Below are 25,440 nucleotides of genomic sequence, written 5' to 3'. Positions count from 1 at the left end.
TCCTAAATTTCTTAAAAGGATGGATCCTGCTTAAAGAGAAGCTTAAGTTTAATAAGAAATACTTGGCAGGTCAGAAGGAGATTGGTGATACATAGCTTTTCCTGACAACATGAAGGAATAGTGCAGATATACAAACCTTAACACTGGAATGATAAATAATGTAAATGCATATTAACAAATTGAGATCTACAGTTAAAACTATATGCTCTTATTCCTTATGCTTTAAAAAAATACATCACAATAATAGTTGAATTGGGGGTTTTCGGGAACCTTTGTGATTTTTTTAAGCAGTTTTTGTAGAAAAAAAAAATCAAGGAGGTGTAAGTTTGACAAGCAGTTATGTGGAGATTTAAGAGTAAAGGTAAAGAGAAAGAGCAAATGTACCTTCACACGGGTGTGGAGTAGTTGTGTCAGTGCTACAGCAAAATTCCTCTTGTCTCTACAAGTTCTTGGATATTGAATGGAATGATCCATCAAAAACAGACACACAGTTAATAGGGAATGCAAAAGACCACTTGAATAGAAAAACCCCAAGCTTTAAAAATCAATACATCTCAACCCCCCCCCCCCCCCAAACTGTAAGTCTGAAGAAACAGATGAAACTGGGAAACCAGCAAAGTCCCTCACAATGTAGATGATGTAGGAGCAGAACCTTAGTCATCTTCTTTAATATTTGTAAATCAAACCATCAGGGGAGGCTTTGCCAAGTCAAAAATAGAAGAATCATTTTGCCTGTCTATAGTAAGTTCTCTAAAGTAACAAACACAAACAAATCCCTTCTATATACCTAGTGAGCTGGTGGAAAATTGCAAATTTAGTGGCAGATGGCAGGAAATGGAATTTGCTGTCTTATCAGGACAATAAAGCTGAAAATAGTTGGGGTAAACTTGTTACAAAGAAAAAAAAAAGTTGCAAAAGAAAATAGGACAGATCCTCTAGTTCACATTTATAGATTCTATTAAGGACAATCTGTTTTTAATTGGAGAGGGCTCCCTGAGCCTGAAAATGTAGTGTCTGAAAGAGCATTTGCAAATTATTGTCATGCTGAACACGAGTGCTGCTCATGCACTAAATTAGATTCACTGCTCAGAGACTCCACAGCTCTGGTAGCAAAGGAGGAGAATCATGAGCAGTGTCTGGAACAGCATCTCCACAAATCACTCACCTTGCAGTGGAGCTGCTGGTTTGTCCAGCTGAGCTCAGTCACTGCTGCTCAAGGGCTCTGAAAACTCCCCCCCCAGGTGACTGACCTGCTCAGTGTGGCTCAGCACGGGCTGGAAGGGCCTGAAATCCTCTCTCAGGTGGAGTGAGACATGAGGAATTCATGAACCATTCTCAGTGCCAGTGAACTGGCTGCAGGGAAAGAGGAAAAAATAAAAGATGACTCCCAGTATGTGCAACAATACAGGGACAGCCCAGTTTTAGGGCCCACCCCAAATGTTTGTGCTTCTAAACTTTGCACGATTTCTCCTCTGTTTGGTTTTGTTGTTGCTGTTTCAAAGTTGGTATTTGATGAGGAAAGGGAAAGGGAGGAAAGATGCAGTGGTAGCTCTGAGTTCACTGTGATGTGACCTCATATGACCCCGAGAAGGAGCTTTGGGTCTCTGTCCTTGGCAGAGTGTCCTTGGAGGGCAGAAAGTTTCATCCATCAATCATTCCTGAGGAATAGCTCTGCTCAAGGAGGAAAAGAATTGTAGCTGTGTCCAGTGTCTGAACCAGTCACTGACAAAAGAAAAAAAAAGTCATCTTTTATCCATCCCCTTCTATGTGATGTGAGGGCAACAAGCTGCTTCCACTCCCCTCCCAAATAAGGAAGCTACTCCATAATTGCTCTGAGTCTAAAACTTGAACAGGTTATCTCTCAGCACAATATTTTCCTCAGTATTTGCCAAGTTTCCCTAGAAAAAGCTTGTAGACCATCTTTTATGCATCAGTAATAAATCTCCCAGTGACATTTAGAGGAAAACCTGGTCACTGTTCTGTACAAGGTGTTCATAATTAGCACTTTGTTTATAAAAGTTATTGTCGCTCTGTGCTCCGAAGGGATCATACATAAATAAAAAATAAAGGAATAAATATAAAACAAACAAACAAAGAGAAATTAAAATTAGCCAAGGAGAAAATAAAAAAAAGCTTTCCAATACTAAAAAGAAGGTAATTTTCCTGCAGAGCAGGAGAGAGCTGAGAAAGGTTATTTTTCTTTTTTTTATGCAAAAATGCTTTTGTGTTTTTGGTCATCTGTTCTTCACCTTGTGTCCATTTCATCTGAAGTCCAGTGTTCTTATTCTGCTCCTAACTCCTAATCTGAAATTCCCTGATTCCAAATTGTGATTGCTTTAGCAAAGGACATGGGAATCAGCTCTCAGAATTCAGCCACTCTCCTGCTTTGTACCTTCTGTTCCTGCACATGAGAACTACCCTTGACTCCAGGATTACCTGAAGGAAAAGCACCTGGATTTGAGGGTGGGAGATTGTCTTGGCAGTGCAGGTATTGCTTTTGGACTCCCTCTAATGGGTTTATGTTTTGCGTGCTGAGCAGCATTACCTGAATACAAGCTGGCTAAAAGCCATAGTTGTGATTTTCATGGTTCACAATATAAAAGACAAAAAATATAAACAATGTTAAACAGTTCAAAGTGTAAAACCTACCAAAGTCTATAAAACAACCTCCTCAACACCCGTGCTCAGCTTCAGCAGAAAATTTGAAGTAGAAAGGATCCATGAAATTGCAGATCAGGAGGTAGGAAAGCAATGACCCCCTTGGCAAGGCAGTTCTCCAACAGCAACCCTGTCCTCCTCTCTTTATGATAGTTATTTTTACCCTGATATCAGCTTCAACTAGAAGTTGGGAAATTCTTTCTGTCCTCAACCTGCAGGATTTTGCAGGATGCACTGAGGATTATGCCGTGGTACTTCAAGTTTTCTTCCCCAGGCTCAATCATTTCATGCTGGGAGACAAAATGGTCTTTGAGTACCCAACAAACCTTTATTTCTGGAGCCGAGGGTACAGATATTTCATTTGGAGTTCAAGTACCCATATGTGGACAGGGTGTCTATGCAGCAATTCAGTCCTGTGAGACAAAATAATAACTGAATATGTTCCCATAGAAACTGAAAACAGCCAGTGGAAACTGCTAGAGAGTATTAAAAGAATTCAGTCAAGTTATATTTGAGTAAATAAGGAACACTGGCAATATACTACCGGTTACAGGACAGGTGGTGCTCTTAAAATTACTTTTAAAATTACATCCTAGAGCTGCAACTTCTGTGGTTTCTCCCAGGGTCACAGATAGGTATTAAGTAAGTGATTGATCATGAATGCTCTCAAGTTAAAGGGGTGTTTTCTACCAATGCCATCATTTTTTTTTTCGAGCAAGTCCACGGTGAGGTAAATTAAATAGATTAAGGGAGCAATAAGCATTCAAGCTGATAGTAATGTTTGACAGAACTATATTGCAATAAGCAGCAATGATTGTAAAACTCCTGCCAGATATAAAGCCAAAGTTAATTTGCTCTCCTTACATCCCAGACAGTTTGGGTTTTTGGGGGATGAGTGTTTGGCTGTTAAGAGTTAAGTTCAAAATTAAAGAGATGAGAAATATTTGGGCAGGGTCAGTTTAACTTTGTTGTAATGTCAATTCTGACTGTCTCAGCCCGGTGGGAAACGCTGGATTAGGTGTGGATTTGGACTCCTCAACCCATTTACCAGCAGAGATTGATTGTGGGGCAGAGGTGAAGCGACAGACCAGTTCCTTTTGCTGTCCCTCAGCAGCACCACCAGTGGCAGCAGCCAGGGAGGAGGGGAAAGAATTTAATGCCTTGAATCCAAGTGCCATGGAAGGCAGGCTGAAAGAGAGCTCCCCAAAATCTGCCTGCCCCGTAAATGCTCCCTTAATAGAAATGCTAAGTCACCTCATCCATCAAAATCCATGTGAAAGATCCCTTCCAAGGCCATGGGTATGGATTGTGTGCTGGACAAACAGGAGGCATCACGGATGATATGTTTGCCTGAGGGCATGAGTGCTATTTTTGTGGCTATTTCTTGTTATTCAGTGCTATTCACTGGGCACAGTAGGAAACCCTCTGCAGGACAGAGGGAATATTAAAGCTCCAGACTTGTATTTTAGCTGGTGGCTCTGCAGTTACCTCCTCCAGTCCTCCTCCTCTTCCTCCTCATCCCACAGCTCCAAAACCTCTGTGAGCACATCCTACAACCTATTTCTATTATTTCTATTTCTATTTCTATTTCTATTTCTATTTCTATTTCTATTTCTATTTCTATTTCTATTTCTATTTCTATTTCTATTTCTATTTCTATTTCTATTCCTGTTTCCATTTCTATTTCTATTTCTATATTTCTATTTCTGTTTCTGTTTCTATTTCTTTTGTCTGGTTTGCACTTAGATTGGAAACTCTTCAAGGCAAAGACTCTTGTGGTAGATTGGCTTTTTCCATAAAGATCGTGACTTCAGGCTTTTGTTTGTTGGTGCTTTTATTATAAATACAATAGAAGGTGCAATATCATTTGTGGAGTGTTGAGAAGAATGGATGGAATCCTCTTGGATTTTGGTAGTGCTGTTACCCTGGTAATTAAACAGTTAAAAACTATCACTGTGACATTCCTCATGTTTCATGACCTCATTCACAATCTTCCAGCTCAACCATCCTTTCTGAGCTTCATGAGTTTAAAGATATTGAACTACAAGTGTAGAATTCTGTACAAGGTGGCAAAGGAATCGAGCTCTTTGCTCTCATTTCTCTTTCCCCAGGGAAAAAAAAAAATCAGTTTTATCTCACTTTATCATTCCTTTCTGTTAATTAGTATCATCATCATTCCCCTAATCAAATCATGACCTTTGTTCCCTTGGTTCAGTTACAGCTCCTGAGTCTGGGAGGACTTGTTTTTTCAGGGGAATTTCATAGTTTGTTTTTATATTTTTTTTTTAATATTTTTTATATTTTTTTATATTTTCCCCACATACCCAGGGTATTAGGGAGGAGTTTGTGCTTGCACCTGAATATATATACATATATATATATATGTATATATATATAAATTATTAGAGCCCTTGTTCATGATAGATTTCCTCCAGAGCCTTTGGTATCCCACTGTGCCTATGATCAAAGATTCTTCAAATAATTACGTTGGAAATGCTAATTATGTCTTAAACATATGCTGTTGTAGGCTCTGAAACGTTGTATGTCACTTGTCAGAAGAATATATTCTCTAACAGATCTTTTTTTTTCTTCTTCAAGGAAATCTTGTCTACTCCAATCCACTTTTGGTTACTGATGTTAACTTTTAGGAATTCTTTGCGAAAGACAGGGTCCTTAATTTAATTACTTCCAGTAGCAGCAAGTTAGTTTTACTAAGGAAGAATTTAAAGGGGACTAAAATTGTTTAAGAGTTTGATTTCGGTTTTGGTTTGATTTTTTTCGGTTTTGTTTTGTTTTGTTTGTTTGTGTGTTGTTTTCTTGGTTTGCTTTGTTTTGTTTTGGTTTTTTTTTTGTTTTTTTTTTTTTTTAATAATTCTCCCTTAAATAAAAATTGCAAGGTATTAGGGAAGCTGTTCTGCTTGGAGACATTTTCTTCCCACCCTTTAATATTATGGCCTATAAAAACAAGTAATACCAAGCAGAGGATCATCTCATCAGAATGAGGTTAACTAGATAAAGAGCATATCAGAAATAACAGGTTATTTCTTTGCAATAAGAGTTGTCAGTGCTTCAGGGTAGGATTTATAGCTGATACATAATATGTATCATTGTACATATTCCAAAATAAATCTGTCCAGCCTCCCAAGGCAGGACTTTTCTTCCTCACTATTTTATCTCTACTAATTTTATGTGAGGGTGGGGAGGCCCTGGCACAGGTTGCCCAGAGAAGCTGTGGCTGCCCCTGGATCCCTGGAAGTGTCCAAGGCCAGGTTGGATGGGGCTTGGACAGTGGAAGGTGTCCCTGCCCATGGCAGGGGGTGGGACTAGATGGGCTTTAAGTTCCCTTCCAACCCAAACCAGGCTGGGATTCTCTGGTCACTCACTGGTCTTCTGTACAGTTGGTAGTTTTACCCTGATTCCTAGAAGAAGACTGCATTCACATAAAGACCATTATCAAATTTAGTAGCAATTACTGCTCTTGTTTTGAATCAGAGCACAGAAACCAAGTACTTGGAGCCTAATTTGTCCTTCCTGGGAGATGATCCCACAAGATCAAGAGTAGGACATTTTAGAGAAGCCTGTGAGTGCATTTGGTGTTGATGTTGCTGTCTTACAGATTTATATTAGACTTGGCCTCCAAAGGGAGGGAAAATAGGTGATGGGTATTTTACTGCCCATCCACTTCTTGTTAAATTGTCTTCATTTTTTCACTTAGCATCTGCCTGGCTGAGTACTCATCATCTGCTCCTGAGCCAGCTGATGTACAGCAGATGTTAAGCACTTAGTGAGGCAGAGAAGGAGGTAAAAGTGTCATATCATGATTAAACAGTTGCTACAGCTATTATATAGGGTGACCATACTGCTCTGCTCTTACATTTAAAGTCACAGTGTACTGAACAGGAGGAAGCACATGTTTTGGATCAAGCCTGCTGCTACTGGAAAAATATATTTTTTTTTTTAAAGTAAAGTTTTTTCGTGATTTAAAAAAAAAAAAAAGGACAAATATTTTAAATATGCTTTAGAATTAAGATTTATGTTTCTCATTAAGGTGTTTCTTGAAAGAAACTTGGTGATTGTTGATAATTCCATAGGAGGGACATGTTCATCCACATAGGAGACGTGGTTTGTGGGACTGGGAGCTCTTTGCAGTCAAAGGGGAGATTGAGAGCCCAGAATAAAGGAGAGCCAGTTTAGGGGGCTTAACTAAAGGACAGCAGTGTGTGGTTTGTGTGGGGTATCTGGCTCAGTGCTCATAAGTCAGAGCAGTGGCTTGATCACCTACTTCCTATAAAGGCAACATGTTTTGAACTAACAGGACAATCAATATTCATGTTTTCATAGAAACTCCACCTGGACTTTGCATGTTTTTTGTAAGTTTGTGCTGGTTTTGAAGGGTTGATTTCAATGACTCATTTTTAATAAATGAAAGAGATAGGATAAAAAAGCTTTTGGGTCAGGATCAGAACAGCTTTGACTGGAACCAGTTGGAACTGGATGGACTCAGCTGTGTCTGGGATAGGGCAGCCCCTGGCTTCTCCTCACAGAGAACATCACTGTGACAAAACCTTCCCAGTGACACCCCACACCTCAATAAATCAACATTCAAATATTCACTCATAAAATCTCTTCAGTTGTTTGTCCTCCACTGAGATGAACTCAAACCCACAGCTGTAAGCTCAGAGTTGGTCTGTGTAAATTGAGGCTTTCTGGAAACGTGTTCCATGGACTTCTGTTCCCAGCAGAGGTGGAAGAGGATGCTAAAATTCACAGTGACAAACCCCATAAATATCAGCTGCTGAACATGCTCAGCCTCCATAGAGGAGTCCTGTGGTACCACCTGGGTGTAATAATACAGGCAGAAAACTTGGAGATTAAAATGCAAATGAAATAGTCTTGCACTCTGCCCAGTTATCTGTCCAATGTCATAAATCAGAAGGTAACAACTTTATGAAGGCTATTGTGAAGCAAATGGCATAACCAAAGATTTACAGGAAAGCAAATAAAGCAGAGTTTTCTATCTTACATCCAGCAGCTTTTGGGACTCAGCATCAATTCTTTAATAAGCACAGAGGGCCATAAAGAGTTAGGGAGGAGCTGTAATGAGAGATTTTTTGAAAGGTGAGTTTTCCCTCCTTAGGAAAAGAATCTTCTCTGTTTTGGTTGCTGTGGGGCCATGGCAGTGAGAGCTCATCCCACCATGGGCAGCAGGGTCACGGCACCCCTGGGAGCTCTGGGACAGCTCAGGAGGGGCAGGTCACTGTAAAAACAATCCAGAGCTTCCCATTCCACCTGAGAGAGCACGAGCTTTGAGTCTGCTCAGTTTTGGAATAACTTTTAGGTTGCAACATTGACCTTTCTTGTAGAATTGTGATTTTTAATCAGGAAATGAAGGGATAAACTCGCCCAAACCCTTTTGGCTGATTCTGACTTTCAAACAAGCACAAAGAGGAATGGTGGTAAGGCACTCAAGTCCTGGATGTTAATATATTTACTTATGCTTCTAGAAAACACCTAGTGACTACATGCATATAAAACCCAACCCTAAACAACCAAGGTTCCCAATCAAAAAAAAAAAAAGGAAAAAAAAAAGAATAAAAAAGTCACCAGACTATAAGTCTATAAATTGATGTAATTTTATTGAACTTCATTTTCATATTTCTAGAGAATTACTAGAGAATCAGACTTTGAGATGCCATAGGTGTTTAGTTTTATCATTGATCTGAAAGTTAGGAAAAAAGAACAAAAAAAAAAAAGAAGCATCTCTCCTTGAGACAAATTCAGATGTGACTTAAAAAGTAAGTCAGCAGTAAATGAGTCTCTTGCCTTTTCTCTCTGAAACAATGCAATGAAAAGGGAAGAAACTGTACAACCATCATCATTCATGTGGCAACAATAGATCTGACTGCAGCAGACAAAACAAGTTCTTTAAAGTGTGCATTGCTGGGAATAATAAGAACTGAAAAATACAAAGAAAGAAGATAATTTTTCTGACTATTTCCATGTAACTCTGCCGTTCCCATTGTCTTTCTCCTAGTGACTCTGTCTCATCAGCCTGAACCGTTGGTTTCAGTCTGTTTTCCCAGTGGGATGCAGGACATTAACTGTTTCTTCTGGTGAAACCAAAATGAAATGCCAAGAAGAACAGGAAAGTGATATTTTAATTTTGTCTCCAAAGATGCAAAATAAACACAGCATGTTCATTCTTGGCTCCCTGCAGAGACATTGTAGTGCTGGAAGTTATCAGAAGAATTAAGGCTGAATTTATCTGGGAGGGGTGCAGGGTCCTATTTGCTATTCCAAGGAAGCATTTTGGCTAGCTGTCTGTGAATTAGTGCAGCTCCAGCCAGCACCCAAAAAAATCTTCAAAATAAAATGGAGGGACAGCACAGTTATAGACACTTAGATACAGACGAAACACCTTGTGTCCCGAATGGAATGGGAAAAAAATCATCTCAGCTGTGCAGGATTTCAAGAAGTTAATCTGAAGACAATTACAGAAAAATGGCTCTTTGTCAGTCCTCTTTGACAGAGGTACAGAGATAGAAAATACCAACTGTTTCTGTCGTGCCTGTGAGTTTGTGAGGAAACTTTTCCTTTGTGATGTTGCATTGTTAAGAGGCAATTTATCCACGCATGTATGTGACAGCAGATGCTGTCATCTGCCTATGGTGCCTTAATCTGATACTAAAACCAGCTTTATTTTTCTCTTTCTGATCAGCTCTAGTAAAGTTGTGTTTGTTGTGTACGGGTCTCTCTTTGTGTTAAACGAGCTCTTTTCCCGTTGCAGATCCTCCAACTATTGGCTCAACCGCATCCAGTCCTTCCTCTACTGCAACGAGAACGGGCTCCTGGGCAGCTTTTCCGAGGAGACCCACACGTGCACGTGCCCCAACGACCAGGTGGCCTGCCAGGGCTTCCTGCCCTGCACGGTGGGGGACGGCCCCGCCTGCCTGAGCTGCGCCCCCGACAACCGCACCCGCTGCGGGAGCTGCAACGCCGGCTACATGCTGAGCCAGGGGCTGTGCAAGCCCGAGGTGGCCGACTCCACCGAGCACTACATCGGCTTCGAGACCGACCTGCAGGACCTGGAGATGAAGTATTTGCTGCAGAAGACGGACAGGAGGATCGAGGTGCACGCCATCTTCATCAGCAACGACATGCGCCTCAACAGCTGGTTCGACCCCTCGTGGCGCAAGAGGATGCTCCTCACCCTGAAGAGCAACAAGTACAAGTCCAGCCTGGTGCACATGATACTGGGCCTCTCCCTGCAGATTTGCCTGACTAAAAACAGCACCTTAGAGCCCGTCCTCGCTGTTTATGTCAACCCTTTCGGAGGCAGCCACTCTGAGAGCTGGTTTATGCCTGTGAACGAAAATAATTTCCCAGACTGGGAGCGGACTAAGCTGGACCTGCCCCTGCAGTGTTATAACTGGACGCTGACTCTGGGCAACAAGTGGAAGACATTTTTTGAAACTGTGCACATCTACCTGAGGAGTCGGATAAAGTCGAACGGTCCGAACGGCAACGAGAGCATCTACTACGAACCCCTGGAGTTTATCGACCCCTCCAGAAACCTGGGCTACATGAAAATCAACAACATCCAAGTGTTTGGCTACAGCATGCACTTCGACCCAGAGGCAATTCGAGACTTGATTTTGCAGCTGGACTACCCCTACACTCAGGGCTCACAGGACTCGGCACTTTTGCAGTTGCTGGAGATCCGGGACCGTGTAAATAAACTCTCTCCCCCCGGCCAGCGGCGCCTGGACCTCTTCTCTTGCTTGCTCCGTCACAGACTCAAGCTGTCGACCAGCGAGGTGGTGAGGATCCAAGCTGCTTTGCAGGCCTTCAATGCCAAATTGCCAAACACAGTGGATTATGACACAACCAAATTATGTAGTTAACCATAAATGTGAAGCACAACACAAAACCTTGAAGGAGTTTTTACAGTGCTTTTGTGGAACAGTTTATGTTTGGAAGAGTACATTTAAATTGTCTTTTCAATATCTGTCTTATATCAGTCAATACTGTTGGATGGCAATTTACACACATGAACTTGCTGACAATGAATATATTATACCTGCAGTTTTGGTTTATGAATGAAATAAATACTGACACCAGTCTAGAAGACGTTCTACTTTTTACAATAAATTTCATTTGTAATTTTATATGTTCCGTGGCAATGCTTTTGTGCATTACATCCTCTAGGGGGAACATAGAAGGATACCAATAAAATTTTGTAGCTGAACAGTTATTACAAAGAAACGCTGTGGGATTCTTCTTTCTTACACAAAAGTTGTAACGTTGATACACTTTTGTGTGGGTTGAACCCAGGAGGGGGAGGTAAAGACAAGAGAGTGACTCCAGATTTTAACAGGAGCTGCAGGAAAGTCAAAGCCATAGAATATTTTATTTTCAGAACGTGCATCTGCAAAAAGAATTAAGCACATGCATACATTGGCTCCTCCAAATTCACACACTATAATATTCAGAATTTTCTCTTTTGAACTATTTACCTAAATACAATCCATGCTGTTTAGAATTCAAATTAATTTTAAACATTTCCCTGACAATGCAGCTGTTTAGTAGGTCGATATGTTTTTTTCACTGGTACAGATATACTTTCACTGCAACATTTTTCAGTTTTAAAAAATAAAACTTGCAGATACATGGCAGCTATCAAAATCTAGATCTAGTTTATAAAGACAAAAGTGCAAATAAATGTAATTTTAAATTAATGACATTAATTCAGTGTGCATGTCTGTGGGGCAGAATCAGGTTCTTTGCTATTTTACACATCCCAGCAGCAAAAAATCCCATCTAAAACAGAACTTGGGACTCCCAAGAAGCTTTTGTTACCTCTTGCAAGAGAACAGAACAAATGGCTGGGCTCTCAGAAGTCCTTGTTAGTAACTACAGGGAAAAGTGAAGGAAATTGAGACAAAATGTTTTAATAGCACCTCCTTGCATTCAGTCTGAATCTGTGCCAGAAATTTAAAAGTCAATTTGTGTTTTTAAAATGGGAAAGAATTACATATGAAACTACCATTTTGTGAACAAGCATAGAGAGAGAAAAAAACCCACCATATTTAGTTCATACACAATTTTAATCCATCTAGACAGAAATTAATTTCAATTAAATTCATTTTTATTCCTTTCAATTGGTTATATTACAATTTAATTCAGGTACACTCCTCACTTCTGGTTGGACCACAGCAGCACCAGAAAGGCAGTGCTTCAGAAGTGAATGTAAGCAAATAAAAATACAAATGCACAAATACTTCAGAAAGCCACTGCCAGGGGAAACCTTCTGTTCTTTAGTGATTCCTGTCTCTCCTGACTTCACCAATTTTTTAGAAGGATTCCTATTTCACCACCACACCTTCAGATAGTTCCTCAGACCTTCTATACTAGGAAGTCCCCAGAATTAAAAGCAGCAATTTTGGTTTTTTTTTTTTTGGCAATCAACCTCTAGATGAATTTCTGTTTCTGTTCTACTTGCAGCTTTCTTTTGCTGATAAATTACATATCTCAGCCCCTCACCTGTGTGTCCAAATTTTGGCCTGCTCTTGCATTGGCAAGACCTTCCCAGTTCAGATTCTCACTATTCCTGCTTTCATCTCCAAGTCTTTCTTTTGCTCTGTCTTTGGCAACTGTAATGACTTGTAAAATTAGATAGTTGGATTTTACTACTCAGTACCTCATATAGTGTTTTTAAATAAATGAAAAGCTCTGATGTTATAAAATGAGCAAAAAGAAAAAAAAGTAATCCTCTTCTGCTTATAGAAAGTAAAAGTTCCAACAGAAATGTGGGGCATTTGTTATGTTTTCTCTTCACTAAGGAAAAATGCTAATTGTCACAGGAAATGGGCTGAGGGGTTTTCTCCCCTTCTTTCATGCTCCTTCCTAAAATAGTTCCTCAGTGTCTGTTTTTCCTTTCCTAGTTGGGTTGGATTTTGGAACCTGCAGGATCATGGAGTAGGGATAGTTTCTCCTTTCCCAGAACTGGATTCCATAAAAATAAATCCAATAGGAGAAAAAACCCCAAGGGAACAGTGAGAACGAATAAGTCGCAGCTTTGTCTGGTTCTCAAGTCCAAACAGACAAAACAAAACAAACAAACAGACATCAAACAAAACAAAACAAAACAAAACATACAAAACAACTAAAAACCCACAAAAAACCCCCAAGCCCCCACCCTAATAAAAAATAGACAATTTTTAGAAGGAGAATATGATATATTATATATAATCTTGCTCAATGAATAACTTATTCTGTTTGCAGAAGCCGAAAGTGGTTCATATTCTGTTCTAGGAGCATAAGCAATTTATCCCATCATTTTGTAACAACAGAAATTGTTTTGGTGTATAGGTGTGGTTTTAAAAGACATGTGATAGATTAGGCAGTAATTCTACAGTGTATCAGTTCTCTGAGATTTTTTTTTTATTTATTTATTATCGAGCTGGTTTTGTACCACTGACTTTCCATGAATTTAATTCCCCTCTTGCTGTCCAGTGTTTAACATTTCCCCTACCAGAATCAGTATTTTTTGAAGGGACTGCTTTGACAGCTTGAGATGTGCAAGTTCTTGTTTAACAGCAGGACATCACAGCTACCTTTTTAATATTTAGATGTATGAAGTTGAGAAGAGGACTGAGCATTTCAAAATGCTGACTTGTCAACACGAAATAGAAAATGGAAATTCTTAGCTATAAATTTTATCTGGACTGCAAACATTAGAGTCTCTAGTCAATCAGAATTTAGTTATAAACATGTAAAACTGCCAAGCATTTATTTTCATACATAATTTCTCAGCTTTAACAAACTCAGAGAGCAAAATGAACAGATGAACTGACTGAGATCGAAAACATGGGTGCTATTTCTAATAAGCCTTAGGTTAAATGGAATATATTGATGACAGCTTTCTTTTCTTCATCAGAAAGATGTAATATCTCTGTCATATCCTCTTACTAGAATAAACTGGAGCAACTCTATCACTTCAGTTCAACCCACAAATATATGATTTTTTTATGTGATTATTTACTAAAGTAGCTGGGTTATATACACACACACACAGACACACACTTATTCAGTGAACTTGCCCAGTTACTTTTTTTCTTTAAGAGGTGACTTCTAGTGTCTTTGCTGGAGTTGGGAAAAGCTGTTCTGTGAAGACCTGGGAATCATTGAGCAGTAATCCCCCTGCAAGGCCAGATATTTGACTTTCAGGTTAATAGATGTCATTTCCACCTGAGCACTCTGGGAACAAGCAATTCCTGAGCAGCTGAAGTCTCTTTGTAAACTCTTGGTCACCCCTGGGAGAAGGTAGCACACATTTTGGGTGGCTGAAGCCATCCCTGCTCACGTGGAGCCATCCATGGGAAAACTTATGGCATCTGTAATGAAGGGTTAAAGTTAGAAGCTTCTTCTATTTGCAAGAAGGCTCTGAAGGGCAATACAGACATCTCAGGAGCCTACAGCTGTCCATCAGCCATCCAAAGGTCCAAGGTTCCTCACCTAGGTCAGGTGTACAGTGTTGGGCAGTCACATCATTGACACGTGCAGAGAAAAGAGGCAGAAGCACTGAGGGTGTTACAGGAAACTCTGCTGAGCCTGGGGCCATCCTCTGGGAAAAAAAAATCTGCAACATAAGTAAGAGATTGGGGGGAGGAAAAGCAAAAAAAAAAAAAAAAGGAAAGAAAAAAATACACCAGTCATATATATATATATTTTTAAAATAGTACTTATTAAAAAAAATAGTAAGAAGTGATTAAAGGTTACATTTCACTACTGTGTTGAATCTCAGGATGTTTTGGGTTGGAAGGGACCTTAAAGCCCATCCAGTGCCACCCCCTGCCATGGGCAGGGACACCTTCCACCAGCCCAGGTTGCTCCAAGCCCCGTCCAACCTGGCCTTGGACACTTCCAGGGATCCAGGGGCAGCCACAGCTTCTCTGGGCAACCTGGGCCAGGGCCTCCCCACCCTCACAGGGAACAATTCCTTCCCAATATCAAACCTAAACCTCCCCTCCTTCAGTTTGTACCCATCCCCCTTGTCCTGTCACTCCTGTTCCTGCTGAACAGCCCCTCTCCACCTTCCCTGGAGCCCCTTCAGCCCCTGGAAGGTGCTGTGAGGTCTCCACACAACCTTCTCCTCTCCAGGCTGAACATTCCCAGCTCTCCCAGCCTGTCTCCATAGGGGTGGTGCTCCAGTGCCTTTTATCAACTTTGTGGCCTCCTCTGGACTCACTCCAACAGTTCCATGTCCTCCTTATGTTGGGGACACCAGAACTGTCACAGTGCTGCAGGTGGGGGTCTCACAAGAGCAGAGGGGGAGAATCCCCTCCCTCGACCTGCTGGGGCCACACTCCTCTGGATGCAGCCCAGGATTCCACTGGTTTCTGGGCTGTAGGTGCTCACTGCTGGCTCGTGGGGAGCTCTTCATCAACCCTCACCCCCAAGTCCTCCTCCCAGGGCTGCTCAAACCTTCTCTGCCCAAACTGTCCGTGTGTCTGGGGTTGTCCTGACCCAGGACCTTGCACTGCACGACAAGGATGTGGAACAGAATCTTGCAGGAAGGTTCTTTAGTGAGTGCATTGAAATTCAGCGAGGTGTGATGCAGCTTAACATGAAGGCTGCAGAGCCAGACCTCGAGGAAATATTTTCGGCGCGTTAGGAGAAAATGTAAAATCCTCTTATGAAATATGATGTTTGGATTTATAACCGAGTTTCCCCTGGTAAGTTCTGGGAAATTTCCCTAAATCAAATTAAACTCAGGGAGCTGAGCTGGCCTCATAAATCAGTTGTCTGAACTAGACTTGCTTCAAGTGCTGCACGTCCCAGTCAGGGAGCGTGACGATAAATTTGATGGCACGAAATGAGCCTGTTAGGCCTGGATAAACTGAGAAGAGGCACTTTTTATACCTTGCCTAGACAACTACAAATGAGGCTGGTGTTTGGAAAATGCTTGATGAAGTGCCCACGTGTGCAGCTACGGCCCCACTGGGTCTTATTCAAAGCAACGAAAAGTTTTCTGCTCGAAGAATTTTGGAGGTTCGAAGGTGAAAATGCTCAGATTGACATCAGGTCTTGGGTATCCACTTCTCCAATGTCTGTGCTATGAGGCAGGAGGGAATTCAACAGGTAAAACTCTGTGATTAACACAAAGATGATTAAGGGACTGGAGCATTCCTCAAGAGGAGAGCCTGTGGGAGCTGGGCCTGGTTAGTCTGGAGAAGAAAAGAGAAGACTGAGAGGGGATGCCATCAGTCCATCCAAATATCTCCAAGGTGAGTGTCCAGGGGATGATGCCAGACTCTCCTCAGTGTTGCCCAGTGACAGGACAAGAGACAACAGACATAAAGCACAAGAAGTTTTTACCTCAACGTGAGCAGGAATTTCTTTCCCAGAGAGTTGCAGAGCCCAGGAACAGCTGCCCAGGCAGGGTGTGGAGTTTCCCTCTCTGGGGACATTCCAAACCCACCTGGAAATTCACACTGTGTACAAAAAAAAGCCTGTAACAAAAGCTTCTGTTTCAGAGTCTGTGATTCACTGGCTCCAGTTATAAGACACATTTTACAAGGAACTACCAATTTCAAAACACAGTGAGAAAGTGCAGGGGTTCTGTAGAGAGAAATCTGGAAGGTTTCATTGGAAGAACTCTGAAACAAAGTCCTGTTGTGTGTGAAGTGCTGCTGCCATGAGGAAAAAGGATAGGTCAGTGATGTATTTTTTGTAGTGTACAGACATGGGGTTTTTTTTGGGAAATCACAAAGTTCTACTGAGGAAATTATCTCTTCCTTCCCCTGCATGAGCTGGAGCAAAGGCTGGAATTGGGACTGTTGTGGGTGAGCATCTCCCCCCACTTTCTTTAGGGCCTTTTTGCATGTGGACAAGAAGAAAGAGGAAGTGTGTGAACATTGTTGAAATATTTGTATTCCAAGAAAGTTTCAGAGCTGAGGGAAAGAGTAGAGTGGTCTGTTATCTGAGAAAATAATTGAATCATTGTCAAATCATTCCTGCATACGTGACAAGGGACATACAAATCCTCAGATAATACCTTTTTTCTCTGTTTAACAGACAATTTTCCTTAAATCTTGGTCAGAGAATGGTGGCTGGAGAGAATAAAGCTGAAGTGTGAACAGTCAAACATTGGTACACTCAAAAACTGCACGTAAGGACACAAAGGTACAGCTGAATTCTACCTGAAGTAGCCACTTGGCGTGTAAATCCTCTCCAACAATCCTAAATATGAAAGAGCCCCAAAATCAAAGAAAAATCAAAGTGAAAGTGTGGAATATCCCCAGGGGGGAGACTCCAGCCCCTCACTGGGCAGCCTGGTCAGTGCTGGGTCACTGCCCAGCAAAGAAGTTCTTCCTCATGTCCAGCTGGAGCTTTCTGGGCATCAGTTCCTACCCATTCCTGCTGTGCCATTGCTGGGCCCCCCCAGCAGAGCCTGGGCCATCCTCTGCCATCCCCCATAAAGGATCTGTGTGTGTATTTAATCAAGAATTTGGGCACCAATGGAAAGAGTTATGCTCTGTGATTTCAATCCTGGGCTGCAGAAAAGCCAACAGAAGTGTGTGCAAAGTGGATGGAAACAGCTACATATTCCCGTGACAGTGTCTGATATTTTAAGGTCTGCCCAATCCACAGCTTGGATTGGGATATGGAGCCTCCCCAAGACATCCAAGATGCTAGAAAACCTCGCTGTTTTATGCTCTAAACCACAGAAATTTGAGTCTGTCTTCTGAAGAATCATCACTCCATTTCTATGTGTGTATGAGAAGGCCTTGAAGTTACAAAGTCACCCACAGAAACACACGCACAAAGACAGAAATTCATCTTCCCACCAGGAAGAAACTGTGACTTCTCCAAAGTGCTTTATTGCTGAGACATCTCCACTGCAAAGGGTCAGGAAAAGACAGCCCACAGTGATTATCAGTTGCCTCTGTTATCACTCAAAATCTCATTATAGGCAACAATGAAACAACATTAAAGCAAAGAATTAGTTACCAGAATATTTAAAACCTTAACAGAATAATCAGAGAATTAGTATTAGTTCAGATCAAAGTACTAGAATAAAAACAAAGAGGAGAATACTATTACACAGAAAATAATAATAATAATAGCAACAACAATAATAAAAATAATAACAGTTCAACTTATTATCTGGCTTCAAGTTCTTGTATGTGGTTGGATGGACATCAAGTTATCAGCATCCCATTTCCTTTGCTGGGAGAAAGAGGACAGACTCGGTGTTCTCATATGCTTTCCAACAAGCTTCTGTACCTTCCTCTTCCTTCCCAGCTGGGAGGATTCCTACTCCAAGTGAATTCTCTGCATGTGGTGCATCTTGTGTAAGTGGGATATTTGTGGTTTGCTCTCTTGTTACTTCTAAACAAGTTTTGTCCAGCTCCAGCTGGAATACAGAGTGCAACATGAATACCTGCATCTGACTGAGATGTATAAATATATATATATATAAATATACAAATGTATATTTTTATATATTATGTATATTTATATATGTAAATATATAAAGATGTATAAAGATTCTAAAAGAAGAAATAAATTCTCTCCTGTAACAGGATTTCTGATGCTACCCTGGTGTACCCTGTGAACACATTAAAAGCTCAGCTCACTTTCAGATATTTCAGTGGGGCTCTGATGGTCCAGTTTCCATTTAGAAGGATGTTGGCTCGTCTTTGTTTTCATTTCCAGAGTGCTTCATTAAGTTTACAAATGTTTCATTAAGTTTTATTAAATGCATTAAGCTGAGAGTAAGGAGCTGCACTTTGCACACTGGGTGGAATGGACTCCCTGCAAAAAGCCCATTATCAGGAGTGATCAAGATTGATCTCAGAATGCTTTGGCCAATTTGTGGCTGGAGGGAGGCTGATTTTTACTCGCTGCTTATTTAAGGGAATGAATCATACGAATAAAAATAAATCACCATTTTAATGGGCTGTTTTCTATCCCTCTTTCTTTATTTTTAATTTTTTTTTTTTAAATTTCCCTGTGCAAATGTCTATCTCTCCCTGTTAACAGGCAGGCTGCACTGACTCCTTTAGGAAGTATTGAAGTTTTCCCAACTCAGGGATTTTCCTGTAAGTCTGAAGATACTGGATTTATATTTTGAAGGCCAGGTCTTGGAAAGCTGTCACTGAGTGAGTCTTTCCTATGCACACAGGGAAAATTTCTCATCCTCAAGGCTAGAAATGCTTGGTGACATAATGGGAATGTGGTGGGGAACAGCCTTCCAGATGGCATGTTCTGCACCAGGCTGAGCTCAAAGACAAATCCTAAGATTTTCAAGCTGCCAAAGGCATCAAGGTTTCTGATCTATAAAATCCCCCATTTCTGTGGCAGATAAAAGTCTTCTCGCTGTCCTTGCTCTGAGTACAACTGTTAGCTGGGGGTCAAACTCCCTGCTTGGAAAAATCACAACCAACACACTGAACGAGTCCAAATCCAAATTTACAAAGCTTTTTAAGGCAGATTCCGAGGATCAAATGTGTGTTGTTTTTCTTATTATGCCAATTCTGTGTAATTTATGCTAATATATTTCTGATTACTGGTGGGGTTTATTTACTTGCAAGCTCACAATTAATCAAAAAATATTTCTATCCTTGGCTGAACTTTAAATTTTATACTCAAAAAGTGGTACCTGCTATAGTGTCTTGGCTCCTTGAGAAGACACTTGTTTTGAAGAAGACAAAACTCTTCATTCAACATATTTATCATTTTTGTCTTGGTCACTTATGTGACACGTTTGTGTATCAACATGGTAAAGCCTCCTTGTCTTGTAAAACATATTTGTGTATATATATATATACACACATGTGTATAAATATATAATTTACATTGAAAGGATCAACACTGCAATCAGTAATAAAGACTTTTGAGATCTTTTGCCTTGTGCTTGCCGAAGCTTCTAATCATTTCTGCAGCATGATAGACTGCCTGAAAAGCACAAACAGCTCCTTCCACAGGGGACCTCCATCTAAAATTCAAGAATGGCACCATTTGCAAGTTCCATAGGATAGAAGATCTATGGTTCTCATGCATAAAATATCTCTCCTGTCCTGTACCTCACATCTCACACCCTGTGTCTCACTGTTATTATTGATGTCTCTCTCCAGGCAGCTGCCACTTGAGCTAAATCTGAACTTTTCAATCATTGCCATCCACGCCAACTCTTTGTCAGACATTTATTTGTAGATGGACACATTTTTTGCCTCACAAAGTTTCCACCAGGTTCCAAATGACCCTCTGGGGGTGTGTTTGAGAGCAGGAATGTTTTAGATTCACCTCTGCTTGTGGATGTTGCTGTGTTTAAACCTCTGCATTTGAACACACCCACGGGCCCTGCAGTGCTGCTGGAGGCTGGGGAACCTGGGCACGTCACCCTCAGGCTCTCACAGGGACTAAATTCAAATTCAGAGGGAGAGTCTCTCACTTTTCTCTTCCTCTGTGAATCACTATTTGAGCCTGCAAGCCTTGCTTGAAAGAATCCACATTAATTACTACTCATCAGCCTTAAATAGGTGACAGCTCCTGTTGGCAGCCCTGTTTATTTTGTGACCACCTTTTCAGCTCTGTCAAATGGAGACTTTTTTCTTGTTCTCAGGAAAACAACCTTTCTCTGTGACCAGCTGCTGAGAACAAACCTCCCCTCCCTCCCCTGTCCAATCCTGAATATGCCATCCTTATTTCCTTGCCAGTGAAATAAATAGACTAGAGTCAGAGATACAACATTTCAGGCTGCTCAAAGAAGAGAAGGTCTGCACTGCTTCTCTGTTTTTCCTCTGCCAGACATTGTGATCCAATTGTCAAAAAGTTTTTAATTTCCTGTGACTGTGTGAGGTTTCTGTCTCTACAGAAATATTTCTTTTTGTAGTGGTTTGTTTGGAACTCTCTCTGCCAGCCTACTCAATGTGAAAGTCCTTTCTGATGGAGGTGATATTCAGTAATTACATATTATTTCTTGAGTAAACCGAGCCTGAAAAAAGAGTGCCTGGAAAGCTATAAAACAAAATATCTTTTACCATCCTTTTCTCATTAAAAAAAAAAAACAAAACCTCTCTCAATATTCAAATAATAATATCCAAAAATATATCAATATTAGCTGAAGAAGGGAGGAAGGAAGGAAGGAAGGAAGGAAGGAAGGAAGGAAGGAAGGAAGGAAGGAAGGAAGGAAGGATGGAAGGAAGGAAGGAAGGGAAATCAGAGAAAGCTCTTTTAAAGCAAAACAGGAACATATTAATTCTCAATCCCTCTACTCGTGTGCATGGGTACAGGGACAGATGGGGGAAAACAACATGATCATTTCTTACATTTTCAAACCTTAAGCCTCTGCCCTAAACACACTGTGCAGTTCAGGTTAACCCACTAGGACTCCCACAAACTCAAACTGCTTTGATTGTTGCATTTAGGTTGCTCCATAATGATGCAGAGGTCAGAGTTACAGGCCAATCCTACTGTGAGAAGCAACTTATATGAGACCAGTGACCACTCTTTTTCCTTTTGCTGTCCATGATTTCAAGCAGTTAGAGCAAAGATTTGGACACATTCTTTTATATTTAAGTTTCCCCCTTGTTTCTATCAAATTTTCCACACTTACTTCTTATTTTCAGTCACTCAGAAACTCTGTCCTTTGTCTTTGTCCTAAGAAAAACTTCAGGTAGCACTCTGAGCAGGAAACCCCAACATGTTGTGATTCCCCCTTGGCAGCAAAATCAGAAAAGCAAAAGCACTCAGAGGGAGTAACAAACCAAGCAGCAAAAGACACTGCAGCATTTTAATGTGCTTTACAGTGAGAACTGGGAATTTAATTTGGGCTTTACTACAATGCTGCATCATTAACTTCCAAACACCTCTAGAGCTTTTCCATTTCCCTGACTCCATTCTTAAGTCTGGAATTAGGCTGCATTAGCCTTTAGTTCAGGTGCAGCATCTACCTTAGTCTTATGCAGCTGTTCCACTTCTCTTCCTTCGGATGAATGTCCTACTTCTCCTCCTCTCTTCTTCCTGGTTTATTTATTTTTTTTTATTTCTGGAAAGTCTGAGATTAAATCATCTGTATTAATCCTTACTGTCACATCTGAACCACTAACCAAGGACTGCAGGAAGATGCTGTTCAACAACTATGTGAATAAGAGAGATGACTAACAGAAGAAAAATACAGTTTAGTGATGTTTCCAGTTTTTTCCTTTCTACTTTGGACAAAATGTTAAACCTTAAAATCTTAAAACCAAATCAACATAATTTTGCAGATCCCCGGGGTTTGCTTGGAGGGGTTTGGTTTTCATTTCATCTTCTCCACCAGTTATTTTTACCAATACTACTGCCACAATCTCCTAAAACTTTCAGTGACAAAGGCTGTCAAAACAGGGAGAACTCCATGAGATATTTAGCTTTCAATGAAATGGATTTTTCTACCGAAAACCACCTTTTTTTTTTCTGACTAGCCTTGGTGAATGATAACAATTCTGACAGATCTCTCATGTGGGAAGATTTAAGACAGTGTATGTGTCATGTGTACATTCACCTCAGTAACTCCTTGTTCTTGTAGTAACAAGATCTTTCTGATTCTCTCACCAGGCTCTCCATCATCACCTGAAAGGAAAGCTGGGTGTCAATGCCAAACCTGAATCAATAAAGAGCTGAAGTACCTGTAATGGTGCCAGAGGTAATGTTTCAATTAATCTTTCAAAATTAATGGCTGCTTCATTTCCAGGAAGTCCACAGGGGTACGTAATGGACCCATTTTGTGCTGTTTAAATAGGATGAGAAAAATGTTGCCTCTCTAATTTGGATTACACACCTGTAGGAGGAAATGTGTTGGAGAAACATCACCCTAAGCCACTTTGATTCTGGAAAAGAGCAGAGAAAAGTGCAATTCTTTTTTGTTCTCTTTTGCAACCAGGCAGAAAGGCAGAGAGGAATCCTGTGCCTGCACTGTGCTGCCCCCAGGAGCAGACAAATTTGCTGCTAATTCAGCCTGAAATAATCACTGCACCTGTGCCTGGTGGATTTGTGACACTGCAGCTCTCCAGCTGATCTCCTCTCAGGGTCTGGAATATTTGGAGCATCCAAATCCTTTGGAGAGAGGGAGGGTTGTTGAGAACTGTTGGACATGTCCAGGTTCATGATGGTGCCTGCAAGAGCCTGGTGCCCACGAGCTCGATAATCACCTCAGGGAGAATGAGCACTCTGTATAGAATGACAGAATCCCTGGAAGGTTTGGGTTGGAAGGGACCTTAAAACCAATCCAGTCCTACTCCCTGTGATGGGCAGGGACACCTTCCACTTTCCCAGATTGCTCCAAGCCCTGTCCAACCTGTCCCTTGGACACTTCCAGGGGTGGGGAGTCCACTTAAGATGAATTTGCCTTCTAAAGCAAGGATGTAGATGCCAAAATCTGGCCTGTCAGGGACTTACTGGGGCACTTGCACAATACACAGGCATTTCTTAAGAGGATTATTTTGCACAAAGCATTTCCAGGGACACAGAAACTTTTATTAAGGACCAAATCTATACCAAGGCTTCCTTTTAAGACCAGGAACTTCTAGAGCAGCTCTGGGCCTTCATATTTTCTCACTGACAATCTCAGGGGCTCTGTCAGAAGTAATGAAGTAATTAACTGTGTTTTTTAAGTGGTGACATGCTTGTGAGTAGAGAGACACTTATACAAATAACAGTTCATGAAGGCTGGTTTGGGACAAGGGAGCGTTTTTGTCTATTTTTTAAAGATCTGTTGAACTTTAGTGAGTGCTTTTCTGAGGCTCTGTGCAATTACTACCAACTTCTGTTCAAGGCACTGACATTTATGAACATTCTGAATTCACTTACGAATTCTGTACATGAAGTGCTCTAGCTCAGACTCATCCTAACAGGAATCTGAGTAGGGTTAGGAGTAAGCTCAGATATTTACTCGGCAATAAGGAACAGTATTTGAAATATATATAAAAAAAATCTCATATGGGGCGTTTTGTGCAATTCTAAGATAACCTTATATATTTTTCTTATTTAATCTTTGCAAAATTTGGCAAATTATATATAACTAAGAAAAACAATTTTGGGAGCGTCGACATTGTTATTTCTAGAAGACATTTTACTTTTGCTGCTCCCATTAATCAGGGTGAGACACAATCCTAAGGCTACAAATGATCCAGAATCCAAACAAGAGATTTATCAGCTTTATTACAGTGTCTTAAAAATATAGCCAGAACTTTGTAGTGTGGTTAATGGTCACTCAAAAACTACCCCACTCTGTCCTCCCAGGACACGGATTTTCTCTCTCTTTTTGTGTGTGTAACTGATGGAAGCAACTCATGAATAATTAGCTTCATGTTATTAGGTTTCCAAATGCAATGATGAGAGACAGAATGGTCTGTCTGTGTGTTCCTTGGAGGTACACCCTACTAGGGTGGAATTAAAGCTTGGTCCCAAAACAGCCTCATATCCAGCAGCGTTTCTTCCCATTTCTGATGTTGCCACTGATCCCACAGTTGATACCAGGATGTGACCATAAGCACCCTTAGAAAACTCAGTTATGATGTAGCTCCACTGTAGTTTGCAACCTATAAGGCAATAAATGTTTCCTCCAGAACAGCTTATAAATTCTGACTCTCACAAATAACAATGTTATCACTGCTCCATGAGGGAAGGCCAGTAAATTTTAACAATAACCAAAGCAAAAATAACGCCCTAAAACCCAAGTGAATGAACTGTTTCTGGATGAAAACCAAGGAAGCTCTAAGAAGCATAAAACCAGGACAGTGCAGTGCTTACAAATTTGGGTTACTTCAATCCTCCAAGAACCAAAAAGCTTCCGAGTTGTCTCTGCTTTATGAGAGCAGAATCCCTCCTCAGATCTCACACACGTGCAAACGCACTATGGAACAAAAATATTGACAGTTAAGTACCAAGGACACCAAACACTATTGTCAGAAAGACAGATCTGGTGGTTTGAAAGTTTAAGTACAATTTGGTCATTCCAAAGCTCTAAACATACCCTGTACCTCATGTTGCTTTAAACCAAACCAGCGCAATGTGCCCCTACCCCCAAAAAATAAAGGACTGAGATTTCTCTCTTGTGAGGGGCAGGGCTTATCCAAAACCTGCCAGAGAACATGCACTGAGTGCCCCACTGAGCCTGCCTTTGCAAACATGTCACTGAACAGCTTTGAGGGACAAACAATTATTGTTTTGGCTCGCTGTATCCTGTCTATAAACATTAATCTGCTTGCTTGTACGTTTTCTTGCCTTGGACAAGGTCACAACGACTGGCACATCCAGAGCCACAGAAAATGGGGCTGCTGGAACACCTTTTAGTCCATTTTCTTGCAGTGAGGCAGCACCAACCACCCAAATGCAGTTGCTGGCAGATGGTGGGTTGCTTTGTTCTCACGGAGCTTCAGTGGGGGAACTTTCCCAGCTCTCCCCTAGAATTTATTCCAGCACTTCACAGCTCTTGCATCAGCTAACCAAACATGTTTTTAATATCAAACTGTATCACAAAAAGGTTATGGTTTAAGCCATATTTTTCTACTCCCTTCACAATGGGCAGGAGAATGGATAATTTCCTTTCCCTTTTGTTGTGGAGGCCATTGTTTTCCTTCCAGAGTAAATATGCAGAAGAAAGTTACAGAGAATTAATGATCTCATAGTCCCTCTAAGGACATTGAAATAATCCAGGTAGCTCTCACTAAATTAATTATTGAACTTTCTCTAATTAAAAATTGTTCATAAGAAATACCTCCCAACAACCCAAGG

General features: G+C 40.9%; 1 protein-coding gene across 2 annotated transcripts in view; it reads left to right on the top strand.

The window, feature by feature from the left end:
• BRINP3 (BMP/retinoic acid inducible neural specific 3) overlaps window positions 1-10,912 on the top strand; it is a 153,797-nt gene extending 142,885 nt beyond the window's left edge. For both annotated transcript variants that reach the window (XM_051794087.1, XM_051794096.1), the window contains exon 8: window positions 9,446-10,912. In XM_051794087.1, coding sequence (XP_051650047.1) covers window positions 9,446-10,562 — 1,117 coding nt within the window. In that variant the 3' untranslated portion in view covers window positions 10,563-10,912. The remainder of the gene's footprint in view (window positions 1-9,445) is intronic.
• Window positions 10,913-25,440: the final 14,528 nt, after the last annotated feature.

The sequence above is a fragment of the Manacus candei genome, unplaced genomic scaffold (assembly GCF_025592945.1).
Source record: "Manacus candei isolate 608988 ecotype Guabito, Panama unplaced genomic scaffold, ASM2559294v1 h1tg000005l, whole genome shotgun sequence".
Taxonomy (NCBI): Eukaryota; Metazoa; Chordata; class Aves; order Passeriformes; family Pipridae; genus Manacus; species Manacus candei.
Note: the sequence above shows the minus strand (reverse complement) of the source record. Positions and strands in the feature narration are given on the sequence as shown.